This window comes from Equus przewalskii, chromosome 14 (genome assembly GCF_037783145.1).
Source record: "Equus przewalskii isolate Varuska chromosome 14, EquPr2, whole genome shotgun sequence".
In the NCBI taxonomy this organism is placed as follows: domain Eukaryota; kingdom Metazoa; phylum Chordata; class Mammalia; order Perissodactyla; family Equidae; genus Equus; species Equus przewalskii.
This window is the reverse complement of record NC_091844.1, coordinates 19,005,879-19,024,520: the sequence shown is the minus strand read 5'-3', so window position 1 is coordinate 19,024,520 and position 18,642 is coordinate 19,005,879. Positions and strand designations below refer to the sequence as shown.

General features: G+C 48.1%; 2 protein-coding genes across 4 annotated transcripts in view; one reads left to right on the top strand and one right to left on the bottom strand.

Annotated features, from left to right (window-relative positions):
• DNAH6 (dynein axonemal heavy chain 6) overlaps window positions 1–6,820 on the top strand; it is a 257,763-nt gene extending 250,943 nt beyond the window's left edge. For both annotated transcript variants that reach the window (XM_070573711.1, XM_070573712.1), the window contains exons 76-77: window positions 2,143–2,365; window positions 6,547–6,820. In XM_070573711.1, coding sequence (XP_070429812.1) covers window positions 2,143–2,365; window positions 6,547–6,650 — 327 coding nt within the window. In that variant the 3' untranslated portion in view covers window positions 6,651–6,820. The remainder of the gene's footprint in view (window positions 1–2,142; window positions 2,366–6,546) is intronic.
• Window positions 6,821–8,833: 2,013 nt separating this feature from the next.
• TRABD2A (TraB domain containing 2A) overlaps window positions 8,834–18,642 on the bottom strand; it is a 56,439-nt gene continuing 46,630 nt past the window's right edge. For both annotated transcript variants that reach the window (XM_008515965.2, XM_008515966.2), the window contains exons 5-7: window positions 16,158–16,248; window positions 11,118–11,378; window positions 8,834–9,289 (exon numbers count right to left, since the gene is read on the bottom strand). In XM_008515965.2, the coding sequence (XP_008514187.2) occupies window positions 9,106–9,289; window positions 11,118–11,378; window positions 16,158–16,248 (536 nt within the window). In that variant the 3' untranslated portion in view covers window positions 8,834–9,105. The remainder of the gene's footprint in view (window positions 9,290–11,117; window positions 11,379–16,157; window positions 16,249–18,642) is intronic.

Below are 18,642 nucleotides of genomic sequence, written 5' to 3'. Positions count from 1 at the left end.
GTCCCCAGACCAGCAGCATCAGCATTACCTGGGAACTTGTCAGAAATGCAAATTCCAAGGACTCATTCCAGACCTACCGCATCACAAACTCTGGGCTGGGGCCCAGAAACCTGTGTTTTAACAAGTCCTACAGTTTGAGAATCACTGCTCTAGAATATCAGCAATTCTCAACCTGACCCCAGGTTAGAATCACCTGCAGTACTTTTTAAAACTCCCAGTACCCAGGCTATACCCCATTATATCAGAATCACCCCACTTACATCAGGCATCATTATTTTTTAAAGCCCCCCTAGTGATTCCAGTAGACAGCCAGGGACGAGAACCACTGCCGACCTGAGCACCCAGCTTAGATGCGCTGAGATATTGATGGGGGAGGGGAGCATCTGCTTCAAAGCACCTGTCCATCCCAGTGAGCCTTGTAAATATAGTTTTCTATCGGTGCCATGAGATCAAAGATCTGCTCCAGATTGCTCTTGCCAATAAAGTACTCACACTAACCAATCAGTGTAGGTAGGGTTGAATGGCTTTTACTAAACTTAAAATATCATGGTATTAGTAGGAATTGCTCCTGGGTAATTCCATCCGTATCCACCCCACTCAGATCTGATTGCCAAAAACTCACACAGGTCAGACTGACCCCATATTCATGGCTTACTCTATGAAATACTATAACCCCATGCCTCTGAATTGCCTGTATCTTAAAATGATAATAAAAAGGCTTACATCCTTAAGGAAATTTGTTTTAGCATCGAATTATTTTTAAAAGTAAGAGGAAAATAAATTTAGAGATGCACTCCTCGTTATTTGGAGACCCTTCTTAGTCAGGAGGGCAGAACTCCAGCCAGGTACAGCAGGCCTCGCTGAGGCCTTCCAGGATGGTGCAGGATTTTGGCCCTGCTCTGTGCCTGGCACATTCTGTCTGCCACATAGGCTGACTCTGATGGACAGAAGTTTACAGTGACTGCCGGGCCTCTGTCCCTCCACCCTGCCCCGTTCACACCACATCTCCACTTGGGTCGTATGCACTGAGCCATGACAATGCCTTAGAATCTCTGCCTTCTCTGAAGACCTCAAGTTGTCTAACTGGCCTGTCTCCTGGTCCTCCCAGCAAATGTCTGCAAGAGACTGTTTAGACAGCTCTAGTTCTGTTACACACAAGCAGGGCCGCCGTTAGCCCCTTTGCTGCCTTTGTGCAGTTCAGGAAAAGGCACTCCCTCTGGGTGGATGCCCACGTGGCTCCCACACATGGCTTGGCAAGTGGCTAGCAGGACGCTTTCAGCCTCCACTCAGGCAAATGTGCACACACGTACATAGCAGCCTCCAAAACAGGAAGGCCCATTGCGCTCAAAAGACAAAGTCCAGGACACTAGAAGGTCACCACCAGCCCAAAAGAGCTTACTATCCTTTTATTCTTATGTCTACACTGCCTGATCCTCTGCCTGCAGCTATGAAGCTCCAACTATTGAATTATCCAAAATTTGCCCCCAGAACTGGCCAAATTCACTCAGTGTTTAAGGAAGAGGGACATAGAAGCCCACAATTGGCAGAAATTGTACACCAGTGGTGACATCTGATCACAGGACATTGAGGGCAGAGTCTCTCTCGCTCTCTCTCTCTCTCCGCCCCCCTCCTCTCCTTCTCCCTGTTTCTCCTCTCTCTCTCTCTCCTTTAATAGAAACATTAGAAATTGAGCATAATTTCTTTTAAAAAAAAAAAAGGAGCTTTCCATAGGCACTCTGCAAATGTTATTGCAGATATATAATCCATCTGCTAGGAAGGCACCCAGATCCTTGAAAGACCTAACTGAACAAAGAAAGATGATAATCACAGCCCTCTTATCCCATCTGCTTCAAAATGAGAAGGAAGAGGTCATAATATCATGATATGCGATAGTCTGAAGCCCATAAATGGGTTTCCCAGGGTTATCCCCTATTAGACATCTTGGTGGAGTATGAGTTTTGGTGTCAAAATAAGAAGCAAGTAATTTTACCTTTCAGAGCCTCCATATTCTCCTCCCTGGAATGTGAGAAATAACAGCAATCTATAATTAACTCACTGATGAGGATGTGGGACGCAAGAGACATCCCACAGCTGCTGATCCCCTTCTCCTCTTCTCACCTTTAAATTTCTGGTATCTTTCAGTTGCCCTCTCCTGAGGATGGCGTACTTGTTCATGGAATGTTCATGGATGCTTCTCGATGGGACGATAATGAGATGGTGATAGAAGATGCATTGCCCGGACAGATGAATCCAATGCTGCCTGTGGTGCATTTTGAACCTCAACAAAATTATGAGCCAAACCCAACACTTTACCACTCCCCACTTTATAAAACAGGGGCCCGGGCAGGAACACTGTCAACCACAGGTAAGGACATTCTAAGACTGGTACAAATAATGACCAAATGCAAACTACAATCAAAGTCCACACAGAAACCTATAATATGCAAAGGCGGATCTTGAGCAAATTAGCTACGCTTAAGATGAGGCCACACTTATAACATACAAATTTAGAAATGTTGTAAATTTTGTTTCTTTTAATACTGAGTGTGGATTGATGTTATAAAACTAATGCTTGCCTCTATTAGTCTTATAAGTAGAAAATAGAGTTCATTGGGCAGTGACTTCTAATTTTAAAGCGATGGACTAAGAAGACACTAAAATCTATCTCTCACCAAATCCATCGAGACTCATCATAGAAAAGAGATTTAAAAATAAACTAATGAATAGAATGCGATGCCAACAAAAGGGAAATCTGAGTGGACCTGAAACTGAGATATAGCCCTGAAAAAAGGAACCAGATAGGAAAAAAAAGCCATTATCAACCGACAAGCTAAAGAACTGAATGCAGGCGGCTAAAGGGTGAGCAAAGGGAAGGCACTGAGAAAATCCCTCCAAATACCTCACAACGAAATTTAAAAAAAAGTGATACTGTGGAAAAAGTCAAAATTTCCAACATTTATCTACTATACTAGCAATCTAGAAGGAGAAAGTAGAGAGAATGAAAGAGTGATAATATTTGAAGAAATAACAGCTGATAATTTCCCAGAACTGAAGAGACACTTGAGTCCTCAAATTACCAGATCTCACAAAGTCGTAGGGATGACTTTTTAAAACATAAATAAAGAAATAAACAATCAAATTTCGAAAAGAAACAGAGATATATCAAAGTGATACTTAGGACTATGAGAAAGAAAGAAAGAAAATCCTCAAAGCAAAGAAATAAAATGTATTAATACACTGAAACTAAAATTCCAGAGATTGAGAATCTCATTGCCAAACAGTGCATATAAAAATAGGGAAACATCTTCAAAGGGCTGAGAAAAACAACTTTGAACCAGAAATGCAAAAGCAGCCAAATTATCATCCAAGAGGGAAGGCGTAATAAAGACAGCCGTAGACATACAAAGGACATACAAAGCCTCTGAATTAGTCACCACTGACCCTCTATTTACCACACACACACACACACACACAAGTTAAACCGTTAAAAGTTTGACCATAAAAACTCTCATACACTGCTGGTGGGAATGCAAACTGGTGCAGCCACTACGGAAAACAGTATGGAGATTTCTCAAAAAGTTAAAAATAGAACTACCATACGATCCAGCCATTCCACTACTGGGTATCTATCCAAAGAGCTTGAAGTCAGCAATTCCAAAAGTCCTATGCACCCCAATGTTCATTGCAGCATTATTTACAATAGCCAAGACATGGAAGCAACCTAAGTGCCCATCAACAGATGAATGGATAAAGAAGATGTGGTATATATATACAATGGAATACTACTCAGCTGCAAAACAGAACAAAATTATTCCATTTGCAATAACACGGATGGACCTTGAGGGAATTATGTTAAGTGAAATAAGCCAGTTAGAGAAGGATAATCTCTGTATGACTCCACTCATAGGAGGAATTTAAAAATGTGGACAAAGAGAACAGTTTAGTGGATACCAGGGGAAAGGTGGGGTGGGGGGTGGGCACAAAGGGTGAAGTGGTGCACCTACAACACGACTGACAAACATTAATGTACAACTGAAATTTCACAAGATTGTAACCTATCAATAAGTCAATAAAAAAAGAAAAGTTTGACCATAAAAATGATTTTAATAGTTTGTAAATAAATTTCCAAATGATAGAAATATGGGAGACGGGGCAGGGCAGAAAGAAGTAAAAACTCTTCCTCATTTGAATGGAGAATATAGATACTGATGATAAATATTTATTGGTCTAATAAAATCTTTAGTTAAACTATGTTCTCTGGGGCTGGCCCTGTGGCGGAGAGGTTAAGTTGATGCGCTCTGCTTCAGAGGCCCAGGGTCTCGCCAGTTCGGATCCTGGGTGTGGACCTAGCACAGCTCATCAGGCCATGCTGAGGGCGGCGTCCCACACAGCACAACCAGAAGGACCTACAGCTAGAATATACAACTACATACTGGGGGGTTTGGGAGAGAAGAAGAAAAAAAAAGGATTGGCAACAGATGTTAGCTCAGGTGCCAATATTTAAAAAAAATAAAAAATAAAGTAAAATTAAAAAGTCTGTTCTCCAAGGGTAACATAGAGAATAAAACTAAAATAGACACTCCTATCACATGCCTTGATCTCCCACTCCTATGACAAATCTAAAGTATTAACAGGTATTTGTTTAATTGATAATGGTATGTACAAGTTTCTGTGTGGACATATGCTTTCATTTACCTTGGATAAATATCTAGGAGCAGAATGATCATATGTTAGGTATATGTTTAACTTTTTAAGAAACTGCCAAACTGTTTTCCCAAGTGGCCATCCAGCAGTCCCTCTAGGAGTGGGTGAGGGGTCCGCTTCCTCCAGACCCTCCCCACCACTTAGTATGAGCCATCTTTTTAATTTTGGGTGATAGATAGGTAGATAAATAACAGTGGTATCTCATTGTGGTTTTCATTTGCATTTCCCTAATGACTAATGACATTGACCGTCTTTTCTTGTCTTCTCTGTCTTCTCTGATGAACTGTCTGTTCAAATCTTTTGCCCACTTTTTGAGTCATTTGTCTTATCATTGACTAAAATTCAAACGGGAACTCTGTCTTTCTGGCAAGAGGAACCAAGAAAAGGTAGAAATTAAAACGATGTTGCACTGGCACAAAATACATCTATTTAGATGAAATGCACTAGATAGAGAGCCTAAAGATACACTGTGTGTATGCGGAAACTTGACATATAATAGCAGCCTCATTTAAAATTGGTCAGGAACAGAGAAGTTCCTCCACAAATGGTGCTGGGAGAATTGGTTATACCAAACTTAGATCCTTAACTCACATCACATACAAAAATTAAATCACTGATGGATTCTACAGACTTAATCATCACTAAATTTCAAAATTATCAACCCTAATGAAATAATGGCTCTCAGTAATAATCATCAATGGCTGCTAATATCCCAAAAAAGAAAAGCATCAGACACGAGGTGCTTCCTGATGGAAGTACACACCACCTATGAAGTATCTTACCAAAAAACTCAAACCTGAATGTGATCACACCTCTAGATCTAACCGGCCCTTTAGAAGCATAGAGGAACATGTTTAAAATTGCCACACAGATGCTGGCAGCAAAATCCAGACTGTGGGGAACTTTACAGGACAAACAGCCTGGTTGTTTCAAGGGAGTGGCAAAAAGAACAGAGGGGGAAGCCACCAATTGAAAGAGATGTAAGAGACAATCACCGCTGCAAGGCATGAACCTTATTTAAATCCTGAATCAAACTAACGGTTTGAGATATACATATAATATGTATATATAATATATATATAGTGCATATGTACTATAAAATGTCACTCAAGCACCTGCCAAGGCACATGCAGGAAATGGCATACAAAGGTAAAGAAATGGGAGAAATAGGCACTCTCTGCTGGAGACACCACCACCTTCCCCAGCTTCCACAGCTGGAGTTTGCTATGGATGCAGTGCCAGAAATGCAACTCCCACCTTGAGGGAAGGACCCTCTTCTCACCCGGGTCCTTCCTCACGCAAACCCAAAACAAAGAAACTGCAAAAGTAACCTCTTAATCCAGATGTCCCAGAGCTAAGGACAAAATACCTGTGACTGTGCTTAGTCATCTCAGGAGCCCCAGGGCCTAACTGCAGGGTGCAAGAAAGGGTAGATGGATGGATGGATGGATGGATGGACAGAAGATGGATGGATAGATAGAAGATGGATGGATGGACAAACAGATGGACGAATGAATGGATGCCCAACCTACCAACTGCATCCCGAGTCCCACTAAAAGCTCAGACCTGAATTCTAATCCAATGCCCCCAGAGTCAGACTGCAGAGAACTTGAAATAGAGTTCATAAGGTTACACAAAGCCAAAGCTGGACAGGTCCTAAAGGATCATTTGTTGTAACATCTTTATTTTATAGTGTAAAACTGAAATCTGTAGAGGACTATTTGCCCACCATCTTTAGAGGCAGAGTCAGGTCTGGAACCCAGGTGTCTTGACTCGTAGTACAATGCTCTTTGTATCAAGGGGTTATTCTGTAAGTAACGACCCTTTTTTTCCCTTAACTAGGTCATTCAACCAACTTTGTGGTGACCGTCCTTTTACCCTCCAAGCGGTCCAAAGACTACTGGATTGCCAAGGGATCAGCCTTGCTCTGCCAACTGAATGAATGAAAAGGTGCCACCTGCTGGCAAAGAAATGGGCCAGAGCTCTTTCCTGATGGGAGAAAAAGAGTCTGCATAATTTATATGTGAGCAAAATAGTGTTACTTTTGATCTGGCTTAAAGGTAGTAAGTGTGGCTTTTATTTCTCTTATAACCTAAAATAAAGTGTTTTGAGTTTCTCTTTCTGTTGGTAATTCAAGCCCCAATGTGAAAGCACTAGGTTCAGCACCCATCTCTCAAACCTGCTCCTCCTCCCCCAGGTGAGAGCCAGGGAACTTCCCATCAGTAACCTGGGCGCTCCTTGGGCAGAGTCAGAACTCAGCACTTCCTAACACAAAAGGCCCAATGCACACTTCAGTCACACGGCCCCGGGTGCTTCCATTTCTAGAACAGATCAAGGCTTAGAGCCCAACACATGGGAGGCTGATGCAGCGACCACAACAACTGGGAGCCAATGAGCAAGATAACAAGACCTTGGCCCACGGAGCTAGTGCCCCCGCTCTGTGGGGCTGTTACAATCCTTAGAAGAATCTGTGCTTTCACAAAGTGCAGGCTGGTTGTGCCCCAGGGAGAGGAGTTCTCCCCTTCCACTTTAGGATGAACCTGTGTGAAAACCAGCCGGGTGCACGTGAGCCCCTGCCACCTCAAAAGCACAGGTTGTTGGGTCAGTGCTACGATGGAGCAGCCACACTGTGGCAAGCCATTTCATGTCAGCCCTGCCAACAAGAGTCTGTGTGCTTCCTTGGCCATAACATGAGCCAAGAACCTGGGAACTGCCCAGCTAGGATATGGGCCTCTGGAGAAAGTCACACCACCCCCTTACAGACAGTTGGAAGAACTGGGTCAGCCACAGTTTACCTCCCGGTTTACCTCTGTCTGTCCACCTTCATCCCCGTAACTATCAAAGTGAGGAACAGACTGAGGTCACAGAAGAGAAGGGAGCACTTCCATTAGTTAGAGTTAGCACAGGAGTCAGGAACTACCATTGGTGTTTCAAGCAGAACAGCTGCTTACTCAGCCACGGGAACGGCTACAGCTGCAGAAGGCAGAGGGCTGACATTACGCACCACAGCAGCTGTAATCCGAGGTCAGAAAGCTGCAGGAAACTACTCACAACTACACCAGGCTCATGAAGCAGCTGACTCAACAGTGGGACGCAGAGCGAGCCAGGCCGCTGCACAAACTTGTGTCTGCTGGAGCCTGCACGTCCCTGCCACCACTACTGAAGAAAAAGGTCTCCTGCCCCCTCTGCCTTCTAAATCTCACAAAAGAGTATCTCATTAAGAGACTCTCAATCACAGCATCAACGGAATCTGGGAAAGTTTACCCTCCTACCCCTGCAATACAGGGGGTGCAGAACAGAGCAAGGGGGCGTGGACACGGATCCTGAGTACCATCACACCACCTTTCAGTGAGATGCCAATGATCTTCTGGGCCCTCAACGGGACTGAGAATGAACCCACAAGGAAGTCTCTGGAAAGGAAGGGAAGGCCACAGAGCTGCAAGCTCAGGCCATCAAGCTTACCCTAAACCAGATTAGGAACAAACACATCTACTTCTTCTGGGCCCCGCCCAAGTCCTGGGCAGACCCTCTGGGTTGTGAGCGGCTCGGAGGCCCAGGAGGACCATAAAGAAACCTTGCCACGGGTGGGCAACCCTGGTCTGGAGCCACAGCGGAAGGTGGGCCATTGGAGATCAGCTGGGCGGGGCTAAATGTCCCCATTTCAGACTCGGCTGGGGCAGTTCTTCTCTTACTCACTTTATACAGAGATTGCCCACAAGATTTCATTTGGAAAAGACGTGGACATATAAATAATAAATAAATAACAAGACGGGTCGGGGGAGTGCCTGAAAACCACTTTCTTGCAGCACACCTCTGACAAAGCCTACCCATCTGCCCGGTCCAGCACGTGGGTGAGACACTCACACGTTAGATGTGCTGAAAGCACCTGTGAGTGCGGGACGCACCCTACTCACCAGACCTTGAATAGAGAGGAGCAGACCAAAGGTCCCACGGCCTTTACCGCCCCTGCATCCAGAACCAGGAGTGAACAGGTCGAAGAGCAGCAGGAGGGAAAAAAGGGTCGGGATCCGAAGTTGCAGGGAGGCCCCGGAGTGAAGCAGTGACAGTACTCAGAGGGTGTGAGCAAAAAGGTTGTTTGCCTGACATATACACTTTGTGGGGAAAAGTCTACATGAAAAAAGGTATTTAATTATTTTCATATAATTCATTTACAATTAATTCTTTTCATACAACTCATTATGTTACAAAACTGTACACCTACCCCAAACATTGTTGGATAACCCAAAGGCATTCCTGGGAAAGAGAAGAATCCACACTGGCTTTTATTCTGAGTCTCTTCTCCTGGGTTGGGCCTGTCAAGGCCAAACCTGAGTGTGGAGTACAGGAATGGCTCTCCTTCAAGTCCAAGGGGTCAGGGTCTTGGCCTGGCTTCTCTAGTTGTTACAGAAGGGGCGTCTCTGTTTGGAAAGCCAGCACCAGCACCCAGAACACAGGAGTCCAGAGAGACAGGCAGGCACTGCTGGCCACCATCTGGCTGTGGCGGGAAGGCCCATGGCGAGGGAGCCGCAGCTCGGCAGTGATGTGCCTGTCCACAACGGGGACCTGGAGTTGTGGGACCACAGCACTAGGAGAAAAAGACAGAGTCTCAGGGCACAGCAGGAGCCACTGGATACTCCAAGGGCCCCAAATGGCCACAAAGCTTCTTTTCGTCTCCCTTCTTTAAAGACAGGAATGGATCTTAGTATGTTAATAGGTTTCCTGTGTCTTTGGCCCTTGTTACCATTGCTACGACAAAACCAAATAATACAGCCGCTAAGACTGGCACATTGGGCAACTCTCCCCTGGCTGTTTGGTTCCAGGTTCAAGGATTATTAAAAACTCCAGGTGTCAGAAGGCCTAACTCAGATTTGCTTATCATTAGCCTCTGGGCAATCTCAGGCAGGGGTCTTTCCTCACTGACCACACACACAGGTACAGCCAAGCCACGAGGAGAACTCCCTGGGTCTCTGGCTGTCTCCCCAACTCCAGCCCAGGTCTGGTGTGAACACACGCAAGCATCCAAGGTCAAGACAGTACAAGCTGTGGGGCCCATGACCTCAGGCCCGTCCTCTCAGTTCAGCTCAGGTATAAGGTGCCCAACTCCATGGCCGCCTTGAAAGGAAATGGCCCAGACTGAAAAAGTACTAAATGGGTCGATTTATTCCGCCATCAGCGAAGGATGGTTGAAGAGCCACCCTCAGTTACCCTGGGGGACATGAAGACCAAGAGGATCTGTCCCTGTTCTCCATGTCCCATTTGGCTGCCAGCTTCTGTCCATTTAAAAGTCCAAATCCCACAGCACATCGGATGCCTCCTTCAAACCTTTCAGTGGCTCCCTACTTCCCTCAGCATGACATTCGCAGTCACTCCACCGCGTTTATCTTTCTGGGCCCATCTCACTCGACTCCCTGTTGACCTCCCAGGCTCCAGCCAGAACTACTTTATCTTGGTTTATCCTTATCTTGCTCACTCTCCCCACACCAGGCTTTCGCACTGTTCTCTTTGCTTGGAACTCCTTTCCCTCCTTGTTCAGTTGTTTGCTTGTTCATTCAAGATTTATCATGAAGCACCTATGCAGACACTGGATCCCTGAAGCTCCTGATCCAGACTCAGAATGTCTACTTATTGAGCTCCACTTTGTCAGGCTTCTACTCAGCATCAGCCAAAAGGTCCTTCCTCCAGTCTCCTCCCCAGACCGTGAGCTCCATGAAGGCAGAGGGCCAATGGCTGTCTGGTTCACTCCAAAGCCACAGCACCCAACACAGCAGCAGGCACTTAAGAGGAACTCAGTAAGTCTGGACCGAATTGAATTGACTCCTGGGTCCCAGGCCTCTCTGGTGCAGTTGTTCCAGCAGCCTTATCCCTGCAGACCAGGCTGGGTCACCACCTTTGGCTCCTCCATCCACCTCTGATCCACTTCCCAGTGGTCACGTGGCTCCCTGTAAGATGTGGGAGCTGAACAAGCCCATTTCTACAGAGCTGCTTCCAGCTCTGCAAAACTATGAAATTCTCCCTGATCTGCAGGGGAGAAAGGGCTGGCAAATCAAGTCCTTTACGATGTTTATTCTGGCCTCAGTTCCACTTTTAACAGACCCATCTGTGCCCTCCCAGCATACCACCAACACCATTTGTTTTTTAACAGAGATAAATATGTTGAAGCAATTACCTTTAATATGGATTCATGTCTATTACAGTGGACGGAAGACTGGTACCCAGAACCGTGAGAAAAGGGAAAGGCTGCTCCATGAGCGGGGCGCTCACCCCTACCAGAGCCTTGAACCCCACCCCTTAAGCACCGTCTCGGGTATTCGTGAGCTGCTCCCCACCCATATTGCCAGGGTGAGGATGGACGTCGGTGATGGGCTCCCGGTTGGCCCCGCCCACCCCACCCCACCCCAATCCAACCTCCTCACCTCTCATCCAGTCGGACCCACAGGTCACTGAACTGCCTGAACTGCTGCCTGCGCTGCGGCCGCCTCCGCTTTTTCCTGAACTTCCGCTCAGCCTCCACCGGCAGGTCGGCACTTCCGGGCAGGGACACATGGGTTGGCAACAGCGAGTGCACAGCAGACCCCGCTTCCAGTACCAGCGCTTCCGGGGCGGGCACTTCCGGAGCAAAGATGGCAGAGGAGGCGGGCTGCGTCGAGGGAGACGAGGGACTGTCACTCTTCTCTCTATGAACAGGGGTGGAAGGAAGATGGATTTGGAGGAGGGTCATACAGTATGGCATCCTTTCCATAGCAATGGGTCGCCACTATCTAGAAAGCCGCAGAAGATTACAGCATTTAAAGAGAGGTGAAAAATGTTTAAATGCCATTTCGTTAGACGAATTGAACTAGCCCTTAACCCTGTTAATTCCTCCTGTCCCCTTATAAGGGCTCTACTCAGAAAGAGGCTCCTTGGCTGCTGGCAGCCACCCCATCCCCAGGTGAAGGACTGCCAGTGTTCACAGGGCTGGCTTCTAACCACCTTACCCCAGGTCTGACCATAAACCATCTTTCCTGAAGGAATGTGTTTTTCACAATTGGTGAGAAATTCAAACTTGCTTCTATCCTTCCCACAAAGGTGACTATAGTCCCCAGAAAAACTTCTTCCAGTGAGGAAAGAAGGCATTAGAAGGACCAAATTTTTTCCTACAACAGGACTTTCGTCAAGGGTTTGGTTAGGGGGTGGGGCAGTAAGAAAAGAATCCCAGCCACTAGAGCCCAATCCCATCGTCTCCTGATGGAGGCAGTGAGGGGCCTGGAGCTCCATCGGCCTGAGGAAGGGGAGCAGTGATGTGCCATGTGCATCCTCCAACAATGTGGGTGCAGCAGACCAGCGTATGTAAGAACTCAGTCACTCTGCTCTGATTCACCTTGATGAACCGCCCACCTGCCGAAAGCAGGTCTCAGATCTGCCCCAGAACCTGAGAGGGCAGTTAGTATCCATGGCCCTGTATGAGGAAGGAAGGAGGTGTAAGACATAGAAGATGAAAAAGAGAAAGACCCAAGTTTGGCAAAAAAAAAAAAGAAAGGTAAAAGAAGGGACTTTCTCAAATGGCAAAGAAAGAAAAAAGGCCCCCACTCTGAACCTGAGTTTGGAATCCCTGAAACAGATGGTCATAGTTAGAAGGCCCCTAGAGGACAGGACCTGCTGAATTCATCAGTGTCTTGGAGCCCAGCATAATGCCTGGCATGGAAGTGTGACACCACTTAGATGAACCTCTTTATTCTACCAACAAAGAAACTGGGGCCTACAGAGGGAAAGTGCCCCACCTGAAGATCTCCAAGATTCTGGTGGCTTCCTAGAGGATTCAGGAGCAGATGACCAGGCAGCCCCCAAGCCCAGGCCCTCTGCCATGGGTTTGGATGACATGGCTGTGTCATCCTTGACCTCATATAACCCAAACAGGCCCTGATACACAGTAGGCACTCAAAAAAGTCTGTTGCTTTTACTTAGCAAGCAGCATGACCTTAAACTCACTAGGGCTCTATGGTTTTAAGCAGTGGGTCTCCAAAGTGGGGCAAATCACAGGTTTGATTCTGTTCAACTCACGACAGATCCAAGAAGACCTCAGCCCAGTTACTCCAAGTAGCCAAGGCCAGGCCTTGAGAAGCAAGTTAATAACCCTTGAGAGGGAGGCAGTATCCAGAAGAAATTAACTTTACTCCTGCTTTTTGTCTCTCTCATATTTCAGAACTGAGATGTCCTAGGAAATCATAATGCCCACTTTACAGTTAAGGAAACTGAAGACTGACTTGCCCAAGGTCCGAGGAAAATAAAGTGACTTGCCCAGGGTCCCAACAAGGATTCAGTGCCATTTTCAAATAACATTCTCACTATAGAAAATAGAGAGAGTATAGATTAGTGTCACTGTAATCTCCAGGGAGAGATCCTACAGACAGATGCTCACATTGGCTCAGACACAGGCTTAAGGGTCCCAGGGGCAGTGACCTTTCTCTGGTCAGTGGGAGAGGTGACTACAGAAGAATGGTGAGAGAGATGCAATGTCGCTGGCTTTGAAGATGGAGGAAGGGGCCACAAACCAAGGAATGTGAGCAGCCTCCATAAGCTGGAAAAGGACAGTGAAGAGATTCTCCCCTAGAGCCTCCAGAAGGGACCACAGCCCTACCAACATCTGATTTCAGCCCAGTGCAACCTGCAACAGGCTTCTGATCTACACAACTGTGAGATAATATATGTGTGTTGTTTGAAGTCACTGTGTTTATGGTAATTTGTACAGGGAAAAAACTAATACGGCATCCATTAGCCTGGGAAAAGTAGAAGGGCAGCTGTCTACATCCTCAGGACCAGCCCAACAGGACCCCCATCCCTTCCTCTTTTCTGCCCTGGGAAGGGCAGCTTCATAGCCAGGAGCATTTCCTGTGTATTCCAGCCTGCTCTCAGGTGGAGGGTAGTGGCTGCCAGCTGCCCTCACCTCACCCCAATATACACCCCATCTCTGTGTGTGCGTGTGTGTGTGTGCGTGTGTGTGTGTACGTGTGTGTTGATGGTTGCTCCCAGCCTCCCTAATTCTGCTCTAACCCTGACGCCTGCCCCTAAGGGAAAAGAGTCAGGAATCCATATTTTTAAAATCTCTTCCTGAGCTTCTGATGCAGAGTGAGGGGTGAGAACCAGTGCTGTCATCACACTACTGTGTGTACTGTAGTAATACTCGGTGTACTGGCCTACCGAGTATTAGCAGCCCTCCTGCCCCCACCCACACCAGCCTGCCCTGGATTCAAGTTCCATATGGATCTGAATCATCCCTCAAGGATTATCACATGGCTGCTGAGGAGGGGAAGAAGGAAGCAGGGATCTCCACCGCCACGCCCCTGGTCCTCGCCAACCCCTTCACTGTGGGCATTTCCTCCACTCTGGGCCCTTAGCCCTGCGCCCCTTCTTCTCCCTGAACAGGAGCTCCTTTGCAGCTGTCATGCTCCCTCCCCTCCCCTAGGAGCACTGTAGGTAAGTTCACCACTAGAAACTCTTAGACACTACCTAATGGAGCACTTACTGTGTGCCGGCTGTCAGGACAGCTCCTGCAGAAGCACACACCAAACTCCTCAGGATCATGCAAGAGGCAGACCCCAGGCTGGAGCAGGGAGGAAGGTGTGACGTTTGTGCCAGCTCTCACAGATTCTGATGGAATTAGGGCCAGGGGCAATGAATGAGTCCCCGGCAGAGGAAACTGCATGAACAAAGACGAAGGGGCTGGGAGGTACAAAGTGGGAGAAGAAAAGGCAGAAAGAAAAGGGTTGTGCAGGCGGAGGGGTCCGAGCTGTATCCCGGCTCTGATTGGCTAGGTGACTGTTCGTTTCTTCATCCGTAAAGGAGAAGAAACAGTCACCTCACAGGCTGGTTTTGAGGGTTAACTGAGAGGCCCTATGAACCGGCTCCCACCTGACAATCGATCAATAAATGATCTTTCCCTCCCCTGGGAAGTGTGATCAGCCCAGTGTGATGACAGCACTGGTTCTCACCCCTCACTCTGCATCAGAAGCTCAGGAAGAGATTTTAAAAATATGGATTCCTGACTCTTTTCCCTTAGGGGCAGGCGTCAGGGTTAGAGCAGAATTAGGGAGGCTGGGAGCAACCATCAGCACACACGTACACACACACACGCACACACACACACGCACACACACTCTTAGGCGGGGCCCTTTCCAGCACCCCAAGGATAGTGTGCCAAACCCCAGCCCAGGCAGTCAGCCTGGGGCTGGGGCCTGAGAAGGGGTCAGGGGACCCAGCCCACCCTGCTTTCCAGGAGTACACAGTCCAACGGGTGAGGGAAGACCCACAGTCCCCCCAAAACAAGCAGAGAACCACTAAGAGCTGGGTTCTCCCTTCAGAGCTGGAGGAGAACAGGAGAGAGAGACGGATGGAGACCTGAGCAGTCAGCTGAGCTGACGGAAGGAGAGGCAGCAGTTTCCCTGACAGGGGAGGAGGGGAGGGCACTTCAGACAGGGGAACAAGCATCAGCGAAGGTGGAGAGGCAGCGACAAGGACAGAAGGCTTTCTGATGCAAGAAGCCTGCCTGTGCCGGAAAAATGTAGTCTGGGTGCTGAGACATCAGCATGAAGAAACTGGACTTTGGAAGAGGACAATAAGAAGTCACTGAAGGTTTCTGAGTAAGGGACACTCACAAGATTAGTCTCACAGAAAGGTACAGAAGGGAGCAGAGGGCAGAGGGCAGAGGCCAGGGGCATGGAGAAGAGGGGCAAATCCGAGAGAGGCTTTAATGGAGGAAACCGGAGGCCCGGTGAAGGTAGAAAAGGAGAAGTCTCAGGCGAGGGCTTTTGTGAACTAGAAAGTGCTATGTGAAGAACTCTGTTACTGACACACTGAATGCCAGGTGTGGAGAGAGGCAGGGGATACGACTAGCCCACAGGTAGCCAAGCTTTCCCACTGAGAGGGAGACTGGGAAAGTCATGGCTCCTGGGATGCAAACTGGACTCTGGGGAAAGACCCTCCGGAGTGAGGGCATAGGGAGAGGAGTTGGCTCGAGACAACATGAGGTGAAGGGGGATCTTCCAAGGACAAAGAGGGGACCGGGAGGAGGGCCGCCATCCTGCCCCGAGATGGGTCTGACAGGCAGTCCCTGCACCTTATGACTGATTCCACCATCTCTCTCCCTAGAACTTCCCGAATGCCCAGGTCGAAGGACACTGAGCCTAATCACCCCTCTGGGGCCCCCAGGACTGTGGAAAAGGCCAGTGTGGCCTCTGCTGCCCAAAGTGCTCGGCCACACAACCCATGTCTGACACAGCCCCGGCCACCAAGGGTCGCCAGTTGACCCGGGAGCCGAGTGTCCACTTAGTGGCCAGTTCTCCCAGGCCGGGGGGTAATGGCCATGCTGGGGCCCTCTGGAGACCCTCGGGATACAGCCCACCCTGGCCCCCAGGCATCCCCGTGGGGGTCTCCGCTCCCCTAGCTGCTCCCCAACCAGGACAGAAGCGCGGGAAGGTTACCTGTGGATGGGTCGTCCAGCGGGGGCGTGTTCCACCTCATAGCCTTCGCGCCGCAAAACATCGAGCACCGTGTTGTTGCCCATGAAATGACCTGCAGCAAGAAAAATGATCAGAAATATGGCAGCTCTCATGGCCACTAAACATGCTCCCCAAACACACACCCCGGTCCGAGAAAGAACCCTGCCAACCCCCTTCCCATCTCTCCAGCTGAATACAGTTCCAGAGAGCTTCTGCAGTTGGGCTTCCCGACAGTCCTGCAAGGCAGACGGGGCGGGATAAGCAATGTTTCTGAGATGAGGACACTGAGGTTCAGAAGGGTGCAGTGAGCTGCCTGGAGTCAGACAGCTAAGAGGAGAGCCTAGACGCCAAATCCCAACCTTCCACCTCTGAATCCAGTGCTAACAGTCCTATCATTCTCGTGTGTATAAACTAACCACCTCTGAGACCCACGCCCCCTTCTGTCCTACACACAATTACAAATGCACAATAAAAACCTCCATTTAACAGAAGCCACCAGAGCTGGAAGCCTCAACCTGAATTTTATTTCACTTTTTTCCTTATAAATAAAAAGCAGCAAAGATCAACCAGAGAAGCTTACACTGGAATCTTAAATTTTTTTTTTTTTTTTTTTTTTAAAGATTTTATTTTTTCCTTTTTCTCCCCAACGCCCCCCGGTACATAGTTGTGTATTCTTCGTTGTGGGTTCTTCTAGTTGTGGCATGTGGGACGCTGCCTCAGCGTGGTCTGGTGAGCAGTGCCATGTCCGCGCCCAGGATTCGAACTAACGAAACACTGGGCCGCCAGCAGCGGAGCGCGCGAACTTAACCACTCGGCCACGGGGCCAGCCCCTGGAATCTTAAATATTTTAAAGGCCAAGGGTAGATCCTGGAATTCATCTTACTTCATTTCAGGTTTTGATGCTCAGAATGGACATGATCCTCTGGGGTCACAATGTCCCTTTCTGTGACAGTTTATGGCACTTTAATGTCCTAAGTGGCTAATTAAATTGCAGCACCCTATCCTCTGATCCAGCAGAACATTAGAGGCAAAATAGGTTCAGGACTTCGCACACTAAGAAGCAGCCAAGCAGAATCTAAACCCAGGCCGTTTTGCTCCAGGGTCTACGCAATTTTAACAACTGAATACTCGCCAGCCGGAAGGAGCCTGGGAAAGCAAATAAGGAAACACCCAAACTGCAGGAGAGGTCGACAGTGGGTCTGTGAGCCTCTCCCTTGTCCTGACTCCACAGCTCTGAGAAGCGCAGTGAACGCGGAGCAGCCTTCGGGAGCGTGGGAAGCAGAAGATCCTGGGCTCTGCTACATTCTCGGTCCAACTGTCGACAGACTCGATGACCCCAGGATTGAGGAGGGACAAGACTGATGACTCAGATGAAAGGGACACTGCCAAGGCCCAGATTAGCCCCGCTGCAGAAGTGCAGCAAACCCGCGTGTAGCTTCTGCCTGGACTAGGAGAGAGGGGGCAGGAGGCCCTCAGAGTTGTGTCGCCACCCTCACTCCCCCAGCCTTTACCAAGCCCACGGGCCGGGAGTAATCACCATCATAAAAGGAGCTAATGTTTACTGCGCATTAGGCAGTGCAGATGCGGGGCACTGTCCTCATCCTTTACACATGATTTAGCACCCCAACAACAACCCTATAAGGTAGGTGAATTATTATCCCATTTTACAGATTAGGAAAATGAGGCACAGAGAGATGAAGCAAACTGCGACTTGAACCCAGGTCGTCTGGCTCCAGTGTCCACAATCTCAACCAATTAGGAATGAAAAAGATATTTATCGAGGGAACGAAGAGTCCCTATCAGCCATGCTTTCTCATTATGGCCCCAAGCTCTTCTGTTTGACTTCAGTTTTCCTCCAACTCCAAAGGGGAGCTTTGTTTCTCACCTTTAAATTTTTTTTTTAATGATTTTATTTTTCCTTTTTCTCTCCAAAGCCCCCCGGTATATAGTTGTGTATTTTTATTGTGAGTCCTTCCAGTTGTGGCACATGGGATGCTGCCTCAGCATGGCTTGATGAACAGTGCCATGTTCGCACCCAGGATTCGAACCAGTGAAACCCTGGGCCTCCGAAGCGGAGTACGTGAACTTAACCACTCGGCCACGGGGCCAGCCCCTCACCTTTAAATTTTATCTCCAGATCCCCATGAGAAAAGTTGCTGTTTGATTTTAAAGCTCTGGAGCTTTCAGGTTTGGATTATCCTCACTTTACAATTAAAAGTTTGCTAACCACACGGCTTTTTAAATTTTACACTGCCAAGGCTAAGCGTTTGGGAGCAATTTCTGACTGTCTGTAGTTCCCTCTGGTCAACTCAGCCTTCAGAAGGCACGAAGAGACGCGGACTCGTGGTGGATAAGGCAGCCCCGGGAAGATGGCCTGGCCTCGGCCAAGCTCCAGGGCACTCCTGACACCCACGGCGCCCGGGGGCTGCGAGGCCTCCGTCCAGCTGTGCAGCAATATGATCAACTG